Source organism: Chamaea fasciata, unplaced genomic scaffold, assembly GCF_029207755.1.
Source record: "Chamaea fasciata isolate MVZ Bird 193981 ecotype frontalis unplaced genomic scaffold, bChaFas1.0.hap1 SCAF_9, whole genome shotgun sequence".
Classification (NCBI taxonomy): Eukaryota; Metazoa; Chordata; class Aves; order Passeriformes; family Sylviidae; genus Chamaea; species Chamaea fasciata.
Window position 1 is genome coordinate 30,171,915 of NW_027094094.1, and position 25,742 is coordinate 30,197,656.

Sequence of the window (25,742 nt, forward strand, 5' to 3'; positions counted from 1 at the left end):
AGTTACTAATAGAACTGCATGAATAAGTCTGGTAGAGGTTCTGCTTGTCAGTCTGAACTTGGTGTCTGACAGACTCTTCAGAGCTCTCTACATACCAGGTATAATTGAGGAAACCTGGACTTGGAATGACAAGTCCAGATGCTCCCTCAACAGCATCTGCCAAATAACCAAGTTCTTAGAAACCTTTTCCTGTGTGCAATGGAGAGGTTTGTTTTGTTGAGTGCTCTTAAGAGGCTTCAGAAGTACATTTCTGGGTTATAAGATTAACAGAATTGTTTGAAAATCAAGGACCTTAAGGCAGAAAATGAAAATGTCTAACTTTGGATGATTAAAAGCAAACCCACCAGCTGTCTGGGGTAGAGATAAGGCATGCTTACTTTTACATCAAGAATTGGTGTTAGATGCTTCCACTCACCACTTTGCTCAGACTGTGATGTTTTTGTGGCATTTTTCTGGGAGAGGCAGGACATTGAGGCTGGTCTCTGACACCCTTGGGTTCTAGAATGTGTAATGATTAAATAGGACCTTTCTGAGCCTTTGGGTTATGAATTTCACTCCTCTCTCTGGAGCCACCTGGACAGATTAATATTCCACACAGTGTGACCTATAGCAGTGTGGACACTATTTTTTTAAATGTAACCCAAATGAATGGGTGGTTACATGCACTGTGGTTTGCCTTATACTAACAGACAGCTCAAAAATAAAATGTGGTTTCCCTTGGAATAAGCAGAAGCAATTTTTATTTGGGACCACTCCTGTTAGTTTCCTATAGCCAGTTATTTTGATGTTGATTAATACTTCAAAAATAGAGAAGATACTCTTAGAGCAGCTAACAATGACAGTGGATTTTAACTTGTAAAATTAGCTTCTTAAGTCTCTAGAAGACTTGATGTAGGGGGAAAACCAAAGTTGAAAAGGTAAGAATCCAAGTGGAAATCCATTTTTTGACTATGGCATTTGGAGGTGATGGAGAGAATGAGCCTAGGCCATAAGTGATGGCCAAGCCTCGAAGAGGAACTCCAGTGGAGCAGCTAGCTTTGAAACCACTTTTCAAAGCTGAATAAAGCTTTAATTTGAAAAACAATTGAGAATGGGCATGACTTCAGAGTCTTGAGAGACCCTAAACTGGGTTTCCTCTAATACTGAAAATAGTATTTAAGTACTGGATTCCTGAAGCTACAGTTCAAGCATTGGGTACATCAGGAAACTTTCTCCTTAGGCAGCTGCTGAGACAATAGAGGAAATGTGCTTAAACACTTTATTGCAAAGAATTCTTCCCCATCTCCTGCAGCTGAGACTTAATTTCTGCAGTGTGTGATTATATGTGGGCTTCCCATTGGGATTCCTATAGCGTGATTGAAGGGATCATAACTGAGAGTAAATATGCCCAAATAAACTTTAACAAATAAGAAGCTGGCCTTGGATCCTTTCAGGTGACTTTTTCTTTTGTCCCCACAGCAGTGAAAGGATTACTGCCATTTAAAACACTGAGTTATCTTGTCTTGTTACCTGGTCATTTCACCAGGACTGAGATCTCTCAGACTTCCCAGAGCTGAAACTTTAAGACTGTTAAACGCGTTTAAAAATGTGCAGGACTTGGCAGTACTGAGATGAGTCTTTGTTTTCTTTATGCTGGCTTTGATTCTCCAAACATCCATCTAACTTTCCTTGTTTCAAGTTTTGCGGTGGCACAGAGCAGAGAAACCTTTGAGACAAGTGGCTGCTGTTACTGTAATGAGCAATTTTCCAATATACCATAAAGATTGCAATGGAAGGTGTTTTAAGGTGTCTTCTGGATTCTTAAATATCCTTGCTATCAAGAACATCATGTTCTTACACAGAAATAAAGGCATAAACATCTGCAGAAGCTTCTAACATAATTTTGAAGACACTAGGCACAAAACTAAGTAATATAAATAAGAGGTGGTAGTTTTTTTACTTAAGTTTATGGAAGTCAAGAAACTAACAAGTGTGTATGTAACTTTAAACCTCATAACAAAATGGAGCAGCTCATTCTAGATCTGTAATGTTCCTGTTAATCTTGTTCAGCACATCATCTGCATTAAATTACCCATGTCTTTTAGGAGCCCTCAGAAGTATCCTGAATGGAGAGGATCATGTTGCCCATGAAAACTGCATGTGTAGGTTGTAATACCTCCAAGAGCAGTGAGTGTAAGGAACTTTTTCCAAAGTGAGGAAGCTCATAAGTGTGTTTCTCTGTCATCTGTCTATTACCTTTATTATGTAAACTCTTTGTGACAGTTTCTTTGAACATGCGTGTAGGTATCAGCTTTCATCTTTACACTTAAAAAAAAAATTGTAGTCTTAATTGTATCTTGCTCACCTGCTTTATGAAATCAGCTTATTCATGCATATACTAAATGAAAATAGAAAATATCTCCTGAAAACTAGGCTTGGTTTGATATTTTTAAAAAATGAAAAATAGCACATTAGTCACTTTGTTTCTTCTGACCTCCTTAATCCAGCTGTCAGTCCTTGCTGATCATCAGAAGGGCACAGTTCAGTACAAGGACACATCTTGGTCTTTGAACAAAGTCATGTGCAAGGCTGTCCTAAGAGCTGTCTGGGAGGTTCCTGCAATTGTTCCTAGCTGTTGGCTGTTTCTCAGTGTTCAGTTGTGCTCCTGCCTGGTACCACAGCTGGCTGACATGGGGCCACAAATACTTTGCTTCCAGTGGTAAGCAGTCTTAGCAACAGAGAAATTGGAGATGATTTCAGGTGTTTGAAGGGAAATAACTTCCTTGAGATTTAAGTAAGTGTGAGCAGCTTTGAAAATGAATACTTCTCCAGCAAGGATGAAATTTTGCTGTTGAGTTTGAGGTAAGAGCTAGGTGGGATGTTTAAGTTCTCTTATAAAGGGTGTTCTGTGTTTGAAGGCATTCAGTGTTTGCTCTTTATCACGAGGAAGTGCTCCAGATGGTCTGGTTTGAGTTCTTGGGTGTGGGTGCTTGCAGTGAGCTCACCTGCCTGCCCTGCACACGTGGGGAGCTCTGTCAGGCTGTAAACAGGAAGGAATACCAGGATGGGCAGGATGCTATTACAGCAGGAGTCAAACACGGATCTTAAAAGCTGGAGGTGCATAGGTAGTCATGCACAGAGGTGACTAAGGGTTTTATAGGAGTTTCTGTTTGCCTTCCAGTACTAGGTTTTTGGAATTTTCTTTACAGCTGGGTTTGTTGGGCCTTTTGACTGTGTTTTGAACAGGATTTGTTATCTGATGGGGGTTTTGTTTGTTTATTTTTTTTTTATGACATGGTGATGGTGTCTCCAGACTTATGCCCTTCTGTTAAATTATGCCGAGGCTCTCCAGCAGCACGAGAAAAATTGCTCAGTTGTGGACACAAGTTTTGGGAACTGTCTCCAGGCACAGGGGCAGATTCTTTGAGTTAGAATGATATGCAAATAGCTTCTCCAAATACTTCTGTGCTGTACAGGATCTGTATGTGAACAGGAGGTGAGTTGATTCACAGGTTTCGTGTACCTGTCAACTCGTGAGAAGGGTGACTGGGAAAACTATGTTGAAACATTAATGCAGCTTGACCACGTGAGTTTCCAGGCTGACTTATTGGAGAGGGTGGCCTGGATTTTGCTTCAGGACTTGTTTTTTAGCTGTCCCTTGTTCCAGATTGCCACAGGCCCCTGAGGGAGAGCTATTAGAGCCCATAAGTACATCAGCACTTGCACTCAGGTTCCAGTGCAGAACATCCCTTACGGAGGAGAATTTTCTCTAATTTTTTCTGTTGTGGCTCCTTTTAGGCTTCTTTCAAGGTTCAGACAGGGATGTTTCCATGTTGAGACAACCTGAAGAGTTACTTGGCAGCAGGCTCCCTGATTTGGGGTAGATCAATGATTAGTCCATAAACATGAGTGGATAGGATACTTGTAACAGCCTGGAGGTCTGCGTTGGAAGGAAGGCTTAATTGTCTCCTATCAGGCTGCTTGCAGTTGTTTTACTTGGGACCCATTAAATAAGAGTTCCTGGCACAGAAAAGTCACACGTTTTGGAGGAATCAGCAGGGATGTCTCTTTTCCTCTTACAATTCAAAGGTGGTTTCTGACTGCTTGAGTAATTGCATTATTATTGGTTATGCTGTGCTTTGGAAGAATCTGGCAGTTGCTTTGGAGAATTCCAGCTTTCTCAGTTGGAAAGTTAATAGCTGCCTTGCTCTGTTCAAGAATGTGCTTTATTCAGCTCTGTCAGTGCTTCTGGGTATGTTCTTTAACTGTTAAGACCTTTTTTTTTCCTCTGGCTTTTATATTCTGGTCATAAGAATGCTATGAAGATTTTAACAGACCTGATTGCATTCCTGTATTTTGGTAAGTGAAATCTGCTAGGGGAGTTGCTGAATTTAAAGCTCGCTTCTGTTAGCAGACATGTTCTTTTAATAGGATTTACATGATTTTCCCTGCTCCTTGCCCAAGGCAGAGAGGTTGGAAGAAAAAGTAGGATAGAATTTCTTGTGGGGTTCAGGAGCTGATGCTCATGCTCCCCTGTGCCTGCAGCAGGCTAGTATTTTGGTCAAAGTGTAGTTTTTATAGTTTAGTAGGTTGTGTGATGAGTATTGTGTATCTGAATAGCAAAATGGAGCTAAATTCTGTCAGGTGCTGGACAGAAGGACTTTGTTTAGTGTAGTGCTTTTCAAAAACAGTCAGGGCAAAAATGCCAGGGCAGGCTTTTGTTTGTGTGGACATGTGAACCGTAGCTGGTGGCTGGCTTACTCTAGAAATCACTGCCTAGCTGTAGCACTCAGGGAGGGGTGAGGCATGACTTAAGAGTCTTGCTTTTTTGGCGGTGTGTCAGGGTTTGTGTGTCAAGGTTTTACTCTCATTTCTCATTGTCCTACTGCGATTTGATTGCTAATAGATTAACAATCAAACTACCCAAACCGGGTCGGTAATTGCCCATGACAGTACCTGGTGAGTGATCTCTGTCCTTCTCTCCCCACGACCTTTGAGCTTTTTGTTGTATCTTCTCTCCCATGCCCAGCTGAGCAGGGGAGCTACAGAATGGCTTTGGGTGTCCAGCCTGGGTTAACCCAACACGTGCAGGCTTTTGAGCTTTTTCCCCGAATAAGATTATCCCCTTTTGCCTTATTTCGAGCTTGAGAGTGCCACAGAGGTGCACAGCAGCCAGAACTTACTCCATAACTGTAACCTCATCACTTAGTAGCCATAAAAAAAAAAGGAGGGAAAAATCCAGACTGCTGATCTTTGATAGGAGTGGCTTAGAAGTATATGAGCAGTGTACAGTCTAAGCAAAAATTATTCTGCTTTTCCATTGTGTACTGACTGAAATCCCATTGTTAAGGTGTATGGCCCTATTTGCCTTTTTTACAGCCAGGAAGAGCCAGCCAAAGAATCAAGCGTTGTTCTTTAGATTTTTATGCTGCTATTTAGTTTTCATTTGCAAACTTCCTTTTAAATGAAATCTTGCTTAGGCTAAACTTACTAACCATATGTGGAATAGTAAATATAGTTCATCTAGAAGTAAGACTGCATTACCACCACCAGGCCTAGTTTCTGCAGGGATAGTACAGTGTCGCCTATGTGACTTCTGGTATTTCCATATTGTCCGACCAGCTCTTAGAAAAAGCCTGTGTGTGTTTATGACACGGATGGAAGCTGCTCCTGATGTACCTGGGAAACACTTAGTGTTGAGACGGGGAACTGGGCATGGGCAGCAAAGTATATCAGGCCTTTATATTCAGGTCCATGGTTTTTTGGAGGATTCTTTTATTCTCCAGCCTGCCACTCAAGGATGTAGGTACATATTCCTGCTGTAGATGCACACAGTGTCTGGCTCTGTATCAATCTGTGGAGATCCTCAGCCTCTGAGTGGACAAATGGGTGTCATCACTATTACAAAAATTTTAAGGAAAAGGAATTCAGTGAATGGTGCTGTCTCAAAAGCACCTCATACTCAACGAGTTTCCTGGATTGCTTTAACTGTTAGGTAAGGAACAGAGAGTATTCCCTTTTTGGATTTTGGAGGAATGAAAGAATTTAGTGCCAAACGTTATTCCATGCTGTGGGCAATACTTCGGCAGTGTGAACAGACTAAACCCTTAAATGCATTGTTGTTAATGCTAATGGCTTAGTGTTTGAGGAGTCTGGATGCAAGTAGTACATTTGAGTGATGTAGTGGCTTTTGTCTTAGTTTCTTTCATTTTTAATATTTTTTTTGAAACTGTGGCTTTAGAGTTGTTTACTATCCAGGTCACATATACTCCGTGCCAGAGCAACATGTGTACAGATGACTGATTTTTCAGTTATCAGTCAGATGCAAACTCGGTTGTTTTGCTTCATAAATGAGCCTTTCAAACAATTATTCACTTTGAAGCTATTAAAACTGTAAGATCATGTGTTAATACAGGCAGTAGGTTGGGTTTTTTAAAAACACAGCTATATGGATATACAAATGCATTGTTTTATCCACGTTTCAAGGCTTTTCAAGGCTCTTGGATACTTTTTTTCTTTGTATTTTTATTCTAATCTCCTATTATATTTGAGAAACATTTCTCTTTAAATGAGCAAAATGTCTGTAGAGGAAATGGCTGTACCAAAAATGGAATGCTCTGGTAGCTCCTGAGTCCAGCAGAAAACCTGAAATAGCTGGGCTTACAACTGGCAGTGAAATTACATTGGTAAGCAGGATTATCCATGTATCTACTAGTAATATAAAGTAAATGATGTCACACTCGGCTGAAATCTGTTTCCATCTGTGGAAACTGCCTTTGTTTTTGTCTGCTACATTTGTGCAGAGTGCAGATATTCAGTGTGAAATACAAACCACACTTCTAAGAACAACATTCGAGCTTTTATATTTGAAAAGCCGTAGAATAATTGGGAACATCCTTTAAGTAGCTCTATGGTTGCTGTAGAAATACCAGAGGATGGATGTGCTTTTAATGTGTAGCAGTTGCTGACAGCTTTGAGCTTTTTGGAGATGGATCCAAAGAGGAAAAGGACTGGAACATGTGGGGCTTTTGTAGGCATCTGTGTGCCCAGGCTTCTGCTGCACCTCTTCTAGGTGTTTCTGTCTCAGTCAGCTGCAGTGGTCTCTCTTTTGCCTGATACTGATACATCTTGCATAGATGGAAGGTAAAAGTTTGCTGGCCTTCAGCTACACTCATTGTTGACAAGTTGGCTTTTGGACTGTAAAATTGCTTGATAAATTTAGCTGAAGTTAGGGGACTTTGCCTGTGTGAAGAAGAGAGAGGTGCCAGAGTTGGCAGCAGCATCATGCCACACTTTCCGTGTCAGCTCTGGCTGTAAGGAGATAAAATCTTCACAGTACTGGTTCCTGTTAGTACTGACTACATGATTTGTTTTCATCCTGCCTCTACCCACTTTTAGTGAACAAACAGAAGTTTTCCTAACACTTCCATTTTACAGCAGTACTGAAAACACTACTAAATTATTATATATTGCTGTATACATAATAAAATGATAACAATATTATAGAATAATATAATAATGATATATTGTGGTGTTAACCACTCCGCACTCTATAGTTTTAAAGTGATTTCTAGAAAAATTCTTTAAAAGGAAAAGTGGTTACTAAAATAGGTATTTTTTTAAACTCCTGATTTGACTAGTATTGAGTAACAGATTTTTCTACGTGGGAAAAACTAGCTGCTTTTATTGTGTTTGTCTTATGTTAGTGTTCCTATATAACTGAAGATCATCTTTAGTTTTTTGATTTTCCTACTGCTGCTGTAATAAGCTTTCTGCTTAAGATGAGTTGTTTCTGAGGAAGTGTTCTCAAAATTCTGTTTTGTCTCAGTTCACACTTATAGCAGTTCGAGAATGGTACGTTCAGAGGATAAATAGCTGTTTAAATTTAAAAATGTTGTTTTTTTTTTTCTTTATAGAAGTGATGCTACCTGACAGTAAAGTGAGTGGAAAAGTGTAGCTGAAAAATCTGTCAAGTAAAAGACTCAAGCTATTCCCCTTTCATATGCTTCATTGCAAGACGTTTAAATGAGCAGGCTGCTAATAGTTATTTAAATAACTTTGGAGCGCTGTTTTCAGAAGGAGGGAGAGGTGCACAGGTGACCAGTAACTGGTGGAGTTATTATGCATGTAAGACAGTTGGTGATGGTTAGGGTGTTCAGGAACCTCTTCTGTATCTTCTCTTGGAACAAATAATTTCCACCCTTATAAAGTCTGTTTTATGGGTAAAGGATTAACAAAGTCTTTTATTATCTCTGATACTTAATGTTTATGATTTCAGCCAGAACAAGGGAAGGTGAGAGACATTAGAGCTGGTGTATTACTGAACAGGGTTTTCCACAGAGACAGAAATCCAAGGAAGGGCTGTTGTCTACAGAATTTCAACAAAATGAAAGGTGTTTGGTCTCCTATTCCTTCTGTTTTGAGATCTCAGTTATTTGGGTGAAGTGAAAATTTTAACTTGTGTTCTCAGGCATTTCTCACAGCTGTGAATAAAACCATTCAGGGTTGGGTGTCTTTTACTGTTGCTTTTCTTGGCCGTAGGTTAGAAGGTCTGAGGATTGCAGCGGAGCTGTATTTGGCTAGGCTTCTACAGGCTGATATGCTGAGCTGGAATTCAGGTAGTCCAGATTCTGTCAAAAGGCCTTTCAACATCTTCAGTGTAGGTAAGCTTTGCTCCAGTGGAGTAGCAGCTTCCCTATCCTATGTTAAGGAGCTCCAGGATCCATCTTCTGCTATCTCCAGTGCAGCATGAGCTGTGGAATCCTGAGCACCTGGATCCACTCGTGCACCCCTTGATGCTTTTCCATATCAGTACTGGTTTGTGTGATCTGCAGTGACCATCCCTTCCCGCTCCTGATCTTTTGGAGACCTGCTCAGGTGCCCTTTGGCTGCTCTGTTAACAACAGAGCTGTTAACTACTCTGTTGGATGAGTGAAGGCCCAGAAGCTTTGTTCAAATCTTGCCTTGTCTTGTGAAAGCTATGCACGATTAATTAGCTTTGACTCTCATTTATAATCAAGTAGTGATTTTTTTAACTGTTCTCTATTAAAACCCGTTATTTATCTTAGAGCATTCTTTGCTGTTTAAGAAAATACAGGGACCAGTGTTTGAGGATTTTCTTTGAGTTTTGTAATTTTTAACTTACGAGGAAATTATGTATAGAAGAGGATGGTGTTGTAGATATGAGATTTATTTATTTGACTGTGCTCAGCTTTGGGCTTCTTAGTACAAGAAAGATGTTAATTTATTTGAGAAGGTTCAGTGGTGGCCATCAGGGTGATCACAGCACAACTTGTGATGAGTGCCTGAATGAACTGGGCTTCTTCAGCCATAAGAGGGAAGACTTTGAAGAGAACTGGTGGCAATTTCATGTAACTTTTTGGTGGTTATGAGAGCCAGGCCCAATTTCTTGCTCTGCTGCTCAGTCAAGAGAGACAATGGTCATAAACTTTTGGTTCTGTCTGACTACAACTAAACCTTTGCACTAAGAGGTTCATCAAGCACTGGAATGAGTTGCCCAGAGAGGATGTAGAATCTCTTTGGAAGCCTCCAGGACCTGACTGGCCAAAACATTAGGAAGTCTGGTCCAAATCTGATGGTGACTTTGATTTGAGCAGGAGGTTGGACGAGATGACTTCACAAGACCCTTCCAAACATGAAGGTTTCTGCAATTATGCTTCCATAGTTTTATCAGCCTCTCTCACTTGAAGCATTTACAGCTTAACTTTAGAACCTCTGCCAGTGTCCCCCTGCAAGAGGCTTCCTTCCAGGGGTACCTGTGTGCACTGAGGGTGGAGAAACATTCTCTGTGGTGTCTGGTGCTGGAGGAAGTATTTCATGTTTGTTGTTAGCAAGTCCATTTTCACCCCACTTATGTACTACATGTTAACTGCTGGAGATAACTTCAGTACTCTAACTGGCTTTCTGCCAAGCAGAAGACTTCTGTGTACATACCAGAGTGATGCCTGGAAAATGGTGTGTATCTAACTGGTTGAATCCAAACTTACATTGTTGTCCTGTATACTTGCAAAGGTCTGTGGTAGTTTGTAGTCTTCTGCAGTGGCTGTGTAGGTAGAGCTACTAATTTAAAGCTGCCTGGGGCAACAATAAAATATGAAATTTCAGTTATTTACTTTGGTAAATGCATTTGGATTAAAATATGTGCCAAACCCATCCCAGGTGGACATTTTAAAAAAACCAAAACCAAAATGTGATGCATCATCCATTGCCAACTATGAGCTGTTAAATTACTTATAAGATCTGAACTTTGAGGATCTGTAGATATCCCTACAAGTGTAAATTTCTCCCATGTAACCACCTAGAGCAAGTTGTAAGTGATGCTGTAGGGCCTTAGCCAGACTTTTCTCTAATGGCTCTTTCAGGCCAGATGGAATTTAAGGGCAGGTGATTTGCTTAGCTTCCCTAAGTGTAGCAAGGTGGTGAAACATAGCAATGGGGAACAGCAACACACAGACCTCCTTGCTTGCACTGAAGATGATCTTTATTGTCATTTTATACCCGAAACTTAATGGAAACTGGTGCTCATTGGCTGCCTGCTGCTGTGGTGTCACTGTTCACACATCCCTGGACCCAGTCAGCTCTGATCCAGTGCTGTCCACGTGTATCCCCAACCAATCCCTGCCTCACACACCAGTCAACCGTCAACCCACTCTCCAGCCATCCATCCCACAGCTGAACCCTTCCCAGAGTGCTTTTTGGTGAACAGGATTTAACAAAGCTGAAAAAGGTCGTTATTCTGTAAGGCTTTTCTTATTTCCCACAGTGGAATAGAAATACGGAGCTCTTGCATTTATTGAGGAGATGGTAACTACTGCTGTTCCATTTTTGATAAAGAACTGTTCTGGTCTATGGCCAAGACTTGTACTAGAAAGTACTGTGTTCTGACAAGGTTGAGTGAAAGCAGATCTTTGTTCTGACCCTGCTCTCAGCATGGATTTCTTTGCATCCTCTCACCCTGCTCTGCACCTTGCTTTTGATGCATTTCAGCAGCAATTGGTTGTCTGAGCAAAAGTGGATTAATTCCCGCTTTTCCTCCATTTCTAAATGCTGCTGTTGCAGAGTTCTAGCAAAAGGAAATGACGTTTTGTAAGGCAGTGTTGTTGTAAAACTCTTTTGGAAATAAACTTCTGGTAATGTGATAAAAGTAGATGATTGTGATTAACAGCTGATAGGTTCAGAGGCTCTTCAAGTGTGATAGCACTGCCAGCACCATCTTCTGGAGTGGGCAGGCTGCAGGACTGGTTTTACTTGTAAATGAACCAGAACAACTGTTTTTACATTATCTATTAGAAGCAGCCTTACAAAACAGTTTGTTATCTTTAGGGCATACACCCTTTTCTGTTCATGTTGTTCTAATTTTGCCTATCATGAGACTTCCTCCAAGGAACGTTTAACACTGATTTTTGTTTTTTTTTCCTAGAGAACAGGATTTTTTGATATTAAGTTGGCTGCATTGTTCTAATGATGTATTGTCACAGTTTTGTCATGGTACAGCGTAACAGATGCTGAAGGCTCTTTCTGTTTTCCAATAGGTTGGTGTTTGGGATGCTGTATCCTGCATATTACTCCTACAAAGCTGTGAAGACAAAAAATGTGAAGGAATATGTAAGTCTCTTTCCTTTTCATTGTTTAATTACATGCCTCTGCTGACATAGATTTGTGACATTTTCATTGTGTAATAAATCATGTCAGAGCTTGAACTGACTGTGTTACTGTTGGGTACAACACTTGTGTGAACCTAGTGGTAATCCTGTGATCTTGTTTGGAAGGCTGAAGTTAAGGTATCTCATACTTTACATAGTTTTGTGCTGAAACATGTTCAACACACGATGTTGTATATAGATTTTTGTACGGAGTATTTTTAAGGTAAACCTTAAAGTCTTGGTTCCATTTCAGCAAAGTACAAGAAGTACTGCCCTTTTAGGCAGGGGGTAGAATTAAAGTTTCCTAGTTCTGCCAGTGTCTCAAGTATAAGTATTGACAAACTGATTCACAGTGACCACTGGAAGAGCAGCAGCAGCTTAATATCCTTGTGTGGAGCTCAATAGGGGACTCAGAATCTACCTAAGAAAAGGGTAGTTCTTGTTAATCTGTTGTTCCTCTAAGAGAAAAGAAATATAACCCAGGGAAGGAAAAGATTTGGTTAAGGTGGTGTGGAGGAAAGAAGCAGAACAGACGAAAGAGAAAGATGGGTAAGAACAATGTAGTTCCTTCAGTTTTTAATTAAGCTGTTGAATTATTTGCTTGTCAGTGTGAGCAATGATAATAATCACGAGAATGTTAACCAGTGGCAGTCACAAGGAGCTTTAGTCACTGAGCTACTTTTAAGAAACAGCCTGACTTGATTTCAGCAGTTAACCTGCCCTGGATCTTAACTTGGCTGCCTGACTCAGGGTGGGGCCAGGGCCACATCAGTCACTCTGAACTGCAGCCATAGCTGTGACCTAAGGCTGGTGTCTGATGTGTGAGACAGCACTTGTTGTACCTTTGTTGAGAATGTGGTAGCTGTTGTTCCTCCCCTTGAATGTCTTAATTTAATCTGATCACCCTGTCAAGGCCTCAGAGGACATCGTATTTGTGCTTCTGATTTCTGTGTACAAGCTGATTGGAGCTTATTTGTGAGATAGAGCTGGTGCCTGCCAGAGCTAAACTCGGGAGAAAAAAATCATCAGAACTAAGAGGAGAATTTTCTGTCTCATGCTTGTATTACTCTGTCAGGAAAGTCTGTAATGCAAGGAATTTATAATCTGCTTTTCCTCCCTGCTCCGTCAAAGTGGATCCACAGGCTAAGTAGGGCATAGCAGTTTCCAACTAAAACGAAGGAAGTCACTTAAATTAAAGAGGTTACCATTGCCTCTTGCACTGTTTTCTAGAAAAAGAGAAGCGCTGTTTTAGAATGCTGAGATATTTTTCTCACCTCGGTTGTCCAGTTAGCTATGACCTAATTTGCTTGGGCATCCTTCCACAGGAACCCTGCTAGGAGGGCCTGGAATTATATTTTTTCAGCTCTTTTAGTGTGAACCTGTGGTCTTTGAAGAGTCCCAGAACTTGCAGTCACATACAAAATATTCATGGGACCAAGATGAATAAGACCCATCACGGTGACTTTTTCATTAGCAGGGCATGACAGTGATTCATCAGTGAGGTATCACTCTATTGCTGGTTGGGTTGACTGTCCAGATAGGTCTTAGGGATGATCCATGGCTGTCATTTTCCCAGCTGGGTCATTTTGTTTTACAGTAAAGGGTTTAGATTTAAATGCAGCTTTCCAAATGGCACGGGTCTGCCGCCGCTTGCATTATGGCCCAAGCACAACTTCCTTTCCAGGGTTTTGTGTGGCTCAGGAGCCATCTGTGTTTGTTGCTGAATTGATAAGAGCTTTGTAACAGGAAAATATTTTACTCAGCCACTACTTCCACCACTGACAACCCACCAACCAAAAATAATAGACATTTTGACTTGTTGTGTAGGTCATGATGCTGCAAAATGGTCAAAGATTATTTCGGGAGGGGGAAAAAAAATTAGAAAAAAATTAGAATCTGTGCCTTTGAGGAGATTTATTTGTTCTTGTAATTACTCTGGTTTAATGGAGTTGACTAAGGTATTTGAGACTTTTCTTTTTCACTGTATTGCACCAAACTGCTTGTAATAAGCATCTGAAATGTAGTTTTTAAGTCTGAACAGACCAGCCTTTTCAATTCCTGGCTTCAGACTCCTGACCTGAAAGAATGTGCTTCAGCCAGAGCCAACAAAGATGAGCTTAATTCTTGCATGCTAGGAAAAAACCTCAACGAAACAAATCTGTAATGACTCTTTAGATGGAAAGTAAAACTCAATCAAAACTTCTGTTCCTTAAAGCAGATGATAGTATTCTAGGTAGTGCAAAATCTGACCTTCAGTTGTTGTCCTTTTTTCTTTTTTTTCTGGTATGAAAACCCCTCTTTAGTCACTCAGGTTCATTTGTCAAGGATACTTGTGGTACCTACTGCATTAGTTGTGCTAGAATATAATTTGTGTTTTATAGAATCCTTGCCCAGTCCTCAGCAGGACTCCTGGCAGATCTCCTGTGCCCTTCTGCAGGGTGGTTTTGTAGTGTTCCTAGGAGCCCAGGAGAAATTCCACTGTTGTTCTTAATTGGATAAATAGATGTTGATTAAAGAAACAACAGCCTGGATAAATTATATTGGAGGAAAATACAGTCTTGCATGGCATCTTAAAAATTGAATTGCATTATGCTTAAGTTGGTGGGGCAAGGTTGGATTTAATTTCCTTTTCATTCAGGTGTTGACTCTGGTTCATGGAAGGGTCACCAGTCTAAATATCACATGGTCTGTCAGCAGTGACTTCAGCTGTTGTGTACTTTTGTCTTCGTCGTTTGTTCTAAGCCTGAAATATCTAAATCCTCTGAGAGGTTGAAGTGAAGAATGTTATCACATGACTGAGTTTCTTTTCAAACTGAAGCACAGAAAAACATTTAAGATAAATGGGTCTCAGGTTCTGACAGAGGAAGTGGTTTTTAACTATAATGCACATCCATGAAATAGGCAGCAGTGTATCATTAGGTTTTGAGTAGTTATTTAAATCCACTTCAAAAAAGATTGTTTTAAAAGTGAAGATTAAATCTGAGCCACATCCTCTGTGGGAAGGGGTGTGTATACATATATATTTACCTTCAAAGGGAGGAATATATATATATATATCCTCCCTTTGAAAGAGGGTACCATGAATTTAGGTCTCAAACTAGTCTCTAACAATTGTGGTGGTTTTGTTTTATTCTTTGCTGGTTTGGGGTTTTGGGGTTTTGTTTTTTTTTTAAATGGTTTTGTGTTGTTGCAGGGTTTCTTTCAAGGAATTTAAAGAACATGTGGATGTTCAGTTTATACAAATAACCAGTGGTGGTTTGCAGTGACCCATTTTGGAGACACATTGCATTTGGCATCTGATAGCTTAGGGAAGACAAATGCATGGGAACTCTGGAGTATTTATTCTGAAAGATGTGATCAGCTTAGGCAACCAAATTTGAACAAATGCTCAGGAAAAATGAGTGATTCTCTTAACTGTTATAAAACAAACTCTACTATTTTAAGAACATTGTCTGATTTCAAAGCAATGATATATAGTGTAAACCTTAAGCAAAACAAAGCCAAAAAAAGTTCATACCTGTAAACCCCTGTAGCATTAACATGTGAGCTTTTTCATTAACAAGAATTTTGTAGTTCTTGGCATATCAGCAGAATTAACATCTCCATAAAAATGCTTTTTACGTTGCCTTGCCTCAGTGTTAATACCATACCAGTAGTCACACACTAATGGCAGTGTAAAGCTGAATAGCACATACTGTGAAATGAAAGTAGGGGCTGCTTCACTAATGCTGACTTCTGTGTGCATGGTATGAACATATGGTGGAGCGTGGAAGAGAATGAAATATCCTTTAGTGTTATGGTGGGAATTGCTCTTCATACTTAGAATAATCTGCCAATACTGCACTGTTTTTTTTGGTTTTTTTTCATATCACTAAAGCTTTGTAGAGGCGGAATCAAATCTGTGAAACAGGTGAGGTTGTGACCCCGGTGACACAGCCATTTCACTGAGCTGTTGCAGCTGCCTCCAGTTCTGTTTATGAACAGAAATCTTTCAGGATCTTCCCCTGACCATTTCACCTGAAACCTGGTTTATGAAGACTGAGATACTGTTGAATGTCTTGCTTTGACAAGTCTGGACCAGCTGTACCGTGTATATTATATACTATTTATAGTGTAGTGTATAATATACAAGATATTTGTGGGTATTATAGATACGTAATTTTTACTGTTGTATCTAGTATATAATATACTAGATATTTATAGCTACTATAGATATTTAGTATGTTACGTGTAAAGGTGAAATCAAAGCTCTGAGTGATGATGGTATTTTAATTTTCAGGTTCGCTGGATGATGTACTGGATTGTGTTTGCCCTTTATACAGTTACTGAAACAATAACTGACCTAACAGTCTCTTGGTAAGACCCTGCTTTTTATGAACTCTGAAGGAAGCTGTATTTGTTTCTGATGTTTTTTGTTTTGTACTGATGTATTTTATATAAAGAAGTTGTGCTTGTTGAATAGCCCTTTTTACAGGAAAAAATCTTGGTGCATAGATGAATAGCATTTGTTTTCAAGTTTGCTGTACACTGTCACTTGAAGTAGGGACGATAACGTTTCCAGCTCACTGTAGAAACTGAATAGGGGGATGGAACTCTTTAAAGGACGGCCTAAAATTTCTCTGTGCAGGAATGTATAATGAAAAGCAAGTATATTAACTGTTTTCATTTCATAAATGGCAGTAGTACATAAATCCGTAACTCATTTAATTTTTGTCTAATGTAACTTCTTGTATTTGAAGAATCCTATTTTCTAATATAACTGTGGTTTTTGAAAAGATCTCTTCATAATGATTAATTACTATGCATTTTCTTACTGCAGTTGTTGATTTTGTGCAACCTTTAACTTGCCTGTAGGTTTCCACTGTACTATGAACTGAAGATAGCTTTTGTTATCTGGCTCCTTTCCCCATATACTAGAGGGGCAAGTTTAATCTACAGAAAATTCCTCCACCCACTGCTTTCTTCTAAAGAAAGGGTAAGAAATAGCTTCTCAGATTTTTAATGCCTAATATGGAAACACCATATGCTGAAGTAAAAGCTGTTGCTGGATACACTGTAAAAGCAGAGCAGCTTGTTACTGTCTTGCCAGGCAGCATGAATTTGGACTAGCAGAGGCAAAGGCACATGACTGTCCGTGTCTATGCTTCCATTTAACCTGCCTGAGCAGACAAGTCCTGCTTCCTGTTGACATGAGAGCTTGGTATTCCCTGTTCTCCTTGATGCACTCTGGGGAGCCCAGCTGAGTGGAAGTGATGCAGCTCGACTTTCTGTTGCAAGCATGTGTACAGTATTCTCTGCAGAATTATGAACGCAGCTTTACTAAAAGCTGTTAATGTTAACATTTTTTTTCTAGCACAGACTAGGAATAACACTTCTCAGGATGATTGACATCGACAACTTTTTTTGGTTTGCAAACTGACAAGATAAGAGGAGAGACTTGTTACTGATTTTTAAGGGTGCACCAGTCTGCAACAGTGAATACCCAAACATAAAAATAGCTAGAAGATGGTTAGCTTTAGTCAAAGTATGACAGGGACATAGCTCTGCTTAGCTCTTTCTCAGCATCCTGTTTGGGTGTGTAGAAAGAGCAATTAGCAAAGGTGTCAAGACAAGCACTGAGAAATCTCACCCTACAGAAAATAGCATTCCTGGAGGTCGGTGCTAGGCTTGGCCTTTATTAGGCAAAGCAGATAGCTGACAAGATTGCCACTGATAGGAACAGTGAGGTCATCTTGACCTCCTGAAGGTTGTGCTAATAAACAACTTGCGACTTTGTAAGCTAAAGGGATGCTTCCCTGTAGTCTGCAAGCTGTTGGGAAGTACCTTGCAGACTTTATCTTCAACTCCAGGCATTTCCCAGGGCTGGAGATAAGTCATGACTGTCCTTGGTACTTAACTATTGGTACTTAACATGACTGTCATGATTGTCCTTGGTACTTAACTGTTGCAAGGCCGTGCCTTCGGAAGTTCTTTGTAAGTCGGCTCTACCTTTCTAGGGAGCTTGCTGACTTCATGTTAGTTGATGTTATTTCTTGAAATGCATGATATTTCTTGAAAACCTTCTGTCCAACAAGTTAAGCTTACTCTCTGTAAGGAACTTGTTGCAATCTTTCTGAGCTGTACAAAAGTGATCTACTTTATCTTCTTGTTTGACCACATATAATCCTTTTTTTAAAATGAGAGAGTTGTAATGAAGGAAATAACTGTATGCAAAGATCTATCCCATTAAATGTTTTCTTAAATATTTCTTCTGTCTTCCTTTACTGATGGAAAAATAATACTGTGGGATAACTTTGCTCTCTTATGAACAGCCTTTTAAACTTTAAATATGTTTTCTTCTAGGAGATTGATGAGTACATCGTCCAAGCCAAAGAAAGAGGCTATGAGACCATGGTGAATTTTGGAAGGCAAGGATTGAATTTGGCAGCAACTGCTGCAGTGACAGCAGCTGTGAAGGTAAGTTTCTGCTTGCAGTAATTGCTTTTGGGCTTGATATAGAATAGTGTTATTGTACTGAGGATTTACCACTGTTATATAAAAAGATAAATTCTGCAAGTGTATTGAAAACCTGGGACACAATCAAAGGCTTGCAACCCTCTCCTCCTCGTACTGTGTTTGTTGGTTTCTTTGTTTAAGATGGCTTGTAGTTATTTCTTGGATGATGGGGATCAGTTTACTCTAATTCAAAAGGTACCATTCCGTTTTCTGTGCAGGCTTTAAATAAAGATGACCATTGTTTCTTTTCTGTCTCTGTTGTGCTTTCTTGTTGATAAACAAACTTTTTAAAGGATTTCTGGCTTTTCTGCTGTTTTTCTCCAATCAACCTGAGGTACTGCCGCATATGAATTAAGGCATGAAAGACAACTACCGTGGATAAAAATTATCTTGACCCAATTAACCTGTTTGCAACTTGTTGCGTGAATTATTAAATTAATACACTAAGCATAAGCCTGCCTATTGGTGTTTAGCATACACTTGCTTTGTCATGTATTTTTCATTAAATTATGAAGTAATCTGTTGTTTTTCCCAGATTACCTTCCTACAAAACTTCATCACCTTCAGTGTTTCAGAGGGCTCTGGGTCTAGGAAGACAAAGTACAAGCTTATGTGTAAGAGTCTAAGCAATTTGTGCACTGCCAAAAGGAATACACTTCAGACAATGTGCATCCTACCTAATAGTAATTGAAACCAAAACACGCACAAAAAAAGCAAGTATAGAGAGAAAAAGGTGTATGTTGTCGTGAAATCACGGGTTTAAAGCAATCAGGATTAATTTCTTCCAGGGAATAAATGGAACCATTGTGCTCATAGTTACAGCACTGAAAACCTGAACACTGTCAGTAGATAACAGAAGACAGGGTAGAGATCCCTGGCTGTCAAAGTTGAGTTTGTACAGCTGGCATTTAGCTTAAATGTCTGGGCTTCTGTGTGAACTTCCTGCATTACAAATAAAAGACATTCCTAACAGCTACATTTTCACATGCTACCTCAAAAAGCTTTGGAAAAGTAGTCATGTGTCTCTTGTTTGTTCATTTTCTCTCTTTCTAAAGATACATGTGGGTGGTAGCATTATAACCTTTTGTTTTTAAATATGGTCATAATGAGCTTAAAATGCTGAGAAAGTGATTAAGTTTGATCACTAGGGTGGGATTTTTTTTTGTTATTCAAATTCTTAATATTGCCTTGAGACATGAAATAATTTAGAATGTGATAGAGTGCACCTCCAAAGGAATGCAAGGATCCAGAGTGAAAATAGGTTATTTATACAAACCAAACAAACACCCAAAGTGCTCTACTGGGAAAAAACGTTTGATTGCTAAATGCTAAAGTGCAAAATTCTTGGTATTACAATTTTATTACAGTAAGCACCTGTAAGGATTCTTATGCTTTGTGTCTTCCTCATGTTTGGCTGTGGTTGGATATTTCCTCGTTAATTTTTAGGGTATAAAATAAATAACGCAAATATCTCCTCCCACTTTGTTCTGAAACAATAACTTTATCTGAAATGTCTGTGTTTCGATTTCATTGCTATTCAGCTGTGACTGGCAAGATGCCTGCTCTATTTGTTAAAACTTGTTAAACACGCTCATGAATATTTGTACAGAATTAGTTCAGTGTAGATCAGATGCTTGGGAAAAACAACCACCACAATACCAAAGACCTAAAATAGGCATGATTTTTAAACAGCATGAAAGAGGAGACTCACTGAAAAAAATCTTTATTTTGGCATGTTAAGCCTCTTGGGTTTGTCATTCCTAAACGCTGAGTGTGCCTGGTCTATGCAAGCAAATGGACACAATGCATGTGTTCTTGATTTCATTCCCTGTTTTTCCAAGAGCTGACTGCTGCCTCCAGCAGGTGAAAAGATGATCCCTTCACCAAGAGCTGGTGGAGCATGCTATAGGATTTCAGGAATGGAGTTGTACTAGTGGGATCAGTCTTGATGGGAAAGAAAACACACTTTCATCACTCTTCTTTTTTTCACCCTTTTTTTTTTTTTAATAGAGCACACATGCTTATTCTGACATAGCAGATCTCAGATTAGGAGGGGGGGAGAGGCTAAACATGTGTGCAAGATTAAACCTATGTCAAAAGACACTGAAGTGTCCAAGAAAACTGTTTATGCTGATTTTAGGAGGATGTTAAAATGGCTTGGAAACTTGCTGAAACTTTTTGAATATCAAATGTGGGGAGAGTGATTTTCTTCAAGAGTTGTCAAAGGAATAGGGGATTACCATTAAAAGACTTGTTGGCTCTGTTGGAGCAGCCAGCCAGGTCAGTCTACTGAAATTTGACATAGATTTAAGCCTGCTCCTCTATAGTTAAATTTGAATGTATTTGGCAGGAGTAGTGTCTTGTAGCTTACATTCTCATACTGATGTTTTTAACTGGTACTAGTTAGCCGCTGCTCATATAAAATGTAGTGTTTCAAAACCTGCTAAATAGCATACATTTGCAAAATAAATAGTGTTAAATTAGCACGTCAGAAAACAAATCTTCGTAAAATCCTGATTTCAGGAGATTTAGAGATGAAAGAGTCTGTCCTGAATTTTTATATACGAAACAAAATTTTTATTAGTGAAAAAATCAGAAACAAGATGCCTCAAAAGCTCCGTAGTTTATGGACTTGAGGAAATCATATCCACAACACTTAAGTTCCAACGAGGCATCTCATACTTTGATGCATCTGCTTTTCAGGTCTTCTGAGATGATGGTTACTTCTATGTTTCAGTTTTATGAATTCAGATTTCTTGAGCTACTAGTGAAAACTGGTGTCTTTATCACCATGAGCAGGGGGGCTGCTAATTAAGCTGTGAAATACTCTGTTCCTCTTTATGAGGTCACACAAATAGTGTTAATTTGTAAAGTGTGGCGGTGGTGATAATGTTTTGAGGGCTGTGTTTTCTGTATGCCTTCCAGTCATCCTGAATCTACTGCCTTTTTGCTGATTGAGTATTATTCTCCTGGCCTGATCACGCTTCCCCTTGTCCCCACTCGGGACATGGCAGAGGAAGGAGGTTGAAATCTTGCAGCCAGCTGTGGCACGCAGCCAGTATCACTATGGGGAATGCTGCTTTCATCCTGCTCCCTGCTGGGGCTGCCTGGCATGCTGCAGAGGTTATTCACGGGCCAGCAGTCCCTCTCCAGGCTGAGAGGGAACAGAAGTCGTCCCCTGTCAGCTTGGATCGGATCAGGGAGAGAACAGCTGAGAATGTGGGTGCTGCATGCTGCAGAGTCCATTGGGAACTTGTCCAAGGAAGGCAGGCAGCTTCAGTCAGTGATCCTGGCCACTGAGGGTGCAAGTCCAATTTAAACAACAAAGAGTCCCTGAGGCGGACATTGTGGTGTTTGTTTACAGCAACTTCCCTGGGTTAAGCATACAGACTATAAAAGTACATGCTCAATAAAAGAATAGAAAATGGCATTTCATATATGAGGGTCAGCTGATGAGACTGCATACTAATAGCTTACTAGAGGCTGAGTAGTCTTGAAAGGAGACCCTTAAATAGGCTATATTTATTTTAAAAATTTGATTTAGAAACGAATTACAGCTTTAATTGGCATTTCACATTGGTTGGTCATTGCTAATGTATGTGGACTCCAAAAAATGTTTAGTATGTTTTAGGAAATGCTACTGAATAATGAAGAAAAATCATTCTTTAAGACTTGCATTTTGTTTAAGACCGCACACAGACTTCACAGTTTGTCTCTCTTCAGCGTTTGCCTACGTAGAAATTTTAGTGCTGAAGTTGTGTGATTCTGTTCTCCCACTGGCATTGTAAATGTAAATGTGTGTGTCTCAATCTTTAGCGCTGTAATTTAGCCACCAGCCCCTGGGCTGAGTGCAGCCTGATGTAAGATGTAGTGGGCCACTATTGGGATCTGCTCTGCCATCTTCACCTGAGCAGCATCTTGGAGTGTGTCTATCTGGGGACAGGTGATGGCTGCTGCCACCTCCATGGCATGGCAGTGGAAGCAGGAGATCCTCTTCAGCTCCACCTACAACTGAATTGCTTTGCTTTCAGTTTTTAGGGCAAATGTGTTGCTTTCAAGCTGTAACTCTTTGACCTTTCAAACAAAATAGCAAAGCTCTTAAAGCATTATTATTCTAAATGTGAACGCTACTCTTACATTTCCTGCAGTAGAGGGTATTTAATCTCACATTTCCTGCAGTAGGAAGGAATTTAATATTTTTCAGCCAGACTTTCATCCTGAGCTGATAGTAATGCAGATCTTCACAGAATGCTTTGTTTCAGCAGAAAGCAATTAACTGCTGCTTTTGGGCATGGGGGTGGAAGAATTTTCTTAAGTCGAATATGCATTGTGAGCACAGTGATATGCACACTCCCACAGAACACCTTGAAATTTGTCCTTCAGTCTGTGCAATGGAGTTGCAGTAGAAACCAATGTTGGTTTGGCTAGACTGGATGTTCCCAGGGGTGGGATGGAGACTGGGGGCACTGTAGGGAGTACCTGCATGGGATTAGTGTAATGTGTGATGGGGATTGTCCAGCACAGCAGTGGTTGTGCAACTCCCATTCCTACTGTGACTCTCAGGCATGTGTGCTGCATCTTTGTGTATGTATCCTTTCAAACTTCTTAATGCTTTCTGTGTGTAACTTGAGTAAAACTTTCCATCTTGGCAAGTAGTTCTGGAACGAAGGGCCCATTGTATGAACCCCTTAGGTCCTCCCTGAATGAGGCAGAGCTCCACAGGAGCTCCAGCTCAACCTTGCAGTTTGCTTAAGGGCACAGTGTTGTTTTATGGCACATACTTGACTTTTTTCCCTCTTTGAAAAACAAAATTCTCTAACCAAAAGCTGCACTAGAAAATAGGGCTGAATGTTCCTAGCTTGGATCTAGTCCTCTGTCTAGAGTGGAATAAGAAATACAGGCTTGTAGTGTGAATTCTTAGTATGTTAGCTGTTTTAGTCTCAATTGCATTATTCTATACAATTTCCAAATGTCTTTTTGTAGTATGTCACATGATGAATGAACTTGCTGGGCAATTAAACAAGTGTCTTTCTATACTGCTGCTGCTGGCCAAAACCAGCTTCTGTCACTGGTTTAAATAGACTCTGTTCACACTTGGTGAGTGAAATTGTGCTGAGTTTGTATGGATTCTGCTGAGAACCAGCTAGGTCTATTTTACATTTTCACCAGTGTTCAGTGAGTGAGACTTGAGCCCTGTTAAACCTCTTTAAGCATTGGAAACAGGCTTCTGAACAGTCTTGCATGTTATAGCAGAGTAACATATGTCCTGTGAGCTGTTACTTGTCAAAAGAAGCAGTTCTTTCTCCAGTTCCCTGCTCCATGTCCTAGCAGCTGATAAAGTTCTCAGGCACAGCTGGTTCCTGGTGTAGTTTACTTGAAATGCTTTTTTTCAGTGCAAGAAGTGGAGTCATGGAAGGGATGGGTTTTTCCTACCTTAGGAGACCTGTCTTTAACAAGCCATTTCAGGGAGTAAATTTGACTTCAGGATTTCTATAATCTTTACAATAGACACTGTACAGTGTTTATAGTGCATTTTAACTCAAAGGCAAGCTGTACTCAGAACTGAGTAATCCTACAAGTATGTAGAAGGAGGTAGAAAAGGCTTCTACTTCTCTCCCAATAAACCTTTTCTTTGCTATTTTTTGGTGACAGCATATGAATGGTGGGACAAGAATTATAAGTTTGTCGTGCTTGAGTAGCACACCGTCCACTGTGTTGATTTTACATGCTGTACTAATAACTAGCCATTAGAAAGTCAATATTAGCTTTCAGCCACTTTGCCCCCTGCCCTTTGGTACCCACGCAGACTTAAGGAGCTTTAATTCGACTGTCTTCACTTTACATGGCTATTTTTAACATGGAGTGATTCAGTGTGCTGGTCTACCAATTGCAAACAGTTGTTGTCATGAGAATGGGAACAAATGGCCGTGGCCAGCAGCACCAGAACTGCCTTCTGCTGGTGCTGTTGGAGAGAAAGGTGTATGGAATTGTGCCCAGGTTTCTGCTCCTGCTAGCTAACATGCTGCTCAAATGAAGAATTTTACTTAAAAGCTTCATTTGAAAGAATGGAACAGAGTCTTTAACACTTGCTTGAAGTGGAATTCATGCACGGGCTTGTCAACCTTTCCCTGAAATGGTTATTTTTTGCCTTATGCCAGAGAGAGAAGAATGAAGTGTTATTTTAACATGACTTTGAGTACTTATTCTTTCAGTTGCTTATGCAATAAATTAATCTTTAATGCTTTAATAACAACATCATCTGATGTAAGATGAAAGAGCTGCTGGATGACCTTTCCTTCCAACAGGGAAATTTCCATATGTTCTGTATAGAAAAGAAGTGAAGACAGTTGGAGAAGGAATACTTAATGTCCTTGTGTGATTAACTATTCTCCTGTGTAGCATTAGATTTTGCATTGGTGTTATGTCAGTAAAGCTATATTGGTAATAGGACCTGCTAGCCTGGAGTCCAGGCAGGACCTCTTTGGTTTGTGGTTTCAGGTTTCTGTCAACTGGAGCTGCTTTTGTAGTGCTGCCAGTTTCTCAGTTATTTGAGTTAATGTTACAGAGTGTATTTTTAACACTTTTCTCCTTAACCGTATTCAAATTTGTAGAGGATGAAATATAAAATAGCAGAAAACTATCTTCAACCACACTCTTTAAAGCAGAAGGGTTACTGTCGTGCTACCTTGAACTGCCATGTTTGAAGTGAACTTTTCTGATGTGTGTTTCTTTTGAACACTTGCCCTCACTCAAGAAGTCTTTATTTGCTCAGAGTAAAGGAGTGAAATGCAGCATTTGTAATTAAGCTGCTAGCTTGTTTAGCTTTGTCAGCTGGGAGCAATGTACAGTTAAGTGTGGGTAAAAGCAATACCTAAATCAAATGTAAAGCAGCTGCATGTGTATGGTCAGTGTGTTTTGTTGTGCAGCAAGGAAGCATGGACTTAAGTATCTTAATCCAAGCTGAGCAGCAAAGTTAAACCTCTGCCTGGTTTCCAAATTTACTGTTGTTGTATTTCAGAGCCAAGGTGCAATAACTGAGAAACTGAGAAGTTTCAGTATGCATGATTTGACTACTATACAAGGTGATGAGCCTGTTGGACAGAGACCTTATCAGACATTGCCAGAAGCTAAAAAGAAAACCAGAGCCTCTGCAAGTGAATCTTCAGGTATGTATCTTTTTTCCCCCCCTACCTAAAAGAAAAATTCACCCAAAGCAGAAGTGGAAGAGCAGAATTTCCTTTACCCTGTTTCTAAATGGAAAAGGCCTCAAAGAGTTCCAGTAGTTAAACACAGTACACTCAAGCAAAGTCAATTATGACAGTTAAGAAATCCTTCCTTAATTACTTGCTTCTCACATCCACTCTGTGTAATCATAATGTATTCATTACTCCTGTCCTTGCCAATTGGCAACAAGAATTTATTACCAAAGTAAAACTTAATTGGAAGTCGAACATGTGATTAAGTGGTGTTTCTGTGACAAATATACAAGAAGTTAAACATGAAAACATATGGAAGCTCATAAATAGAAGAGAAAATTAATAGAAATTAATTCACCAAGTTTGTAGTAATAGATCAAAATGTAAAATTGTATATGGTGATAGGAAT

At 39.8% G+C, this 25,742-nt stretch overlaps 1 protein-coding gene across 3 annotated transcripts in view; it reads left to right on the plus strand.

Moving 5' to 3' along the window:
* REEP3 (receptor accessory protein 3) overlaps positions 1-25,742 on the plus strand; it is a 52,416-nt gene that overhangs the window by 19,878 nt on the left and 6,796 nt on the right. For all 3 annotated transcript variants that reach the window (XR_010722329.1, XM_066191694.1, XM_066191693.1), the window contains exons 2-6: positions 11,532-11,604; positions 15,922-15,998; positions 16,497-16,617; positions 17,985-18,098; positions 25,156-25,303. Coding sequence is in view for 2 of the 3 variants with exons in the window: in XM_066191693.1 (XP_066047790.1) it covers positions 11,532-11,604; positions 15,922-15,998; positions 16,497-16,617; positions 17,985-18,098; positions 25,156-25,303 (533 nt within the window). In the remaining variant the exon portion in view is untranslated. The remainder of the gene's footprint in view (positions 1-11,531; positions 11,605-15,921; positions 15,999-16,496; positions 16,618-17,984; positions 18,099-25,155; positions 25,304-25,742) is intronic.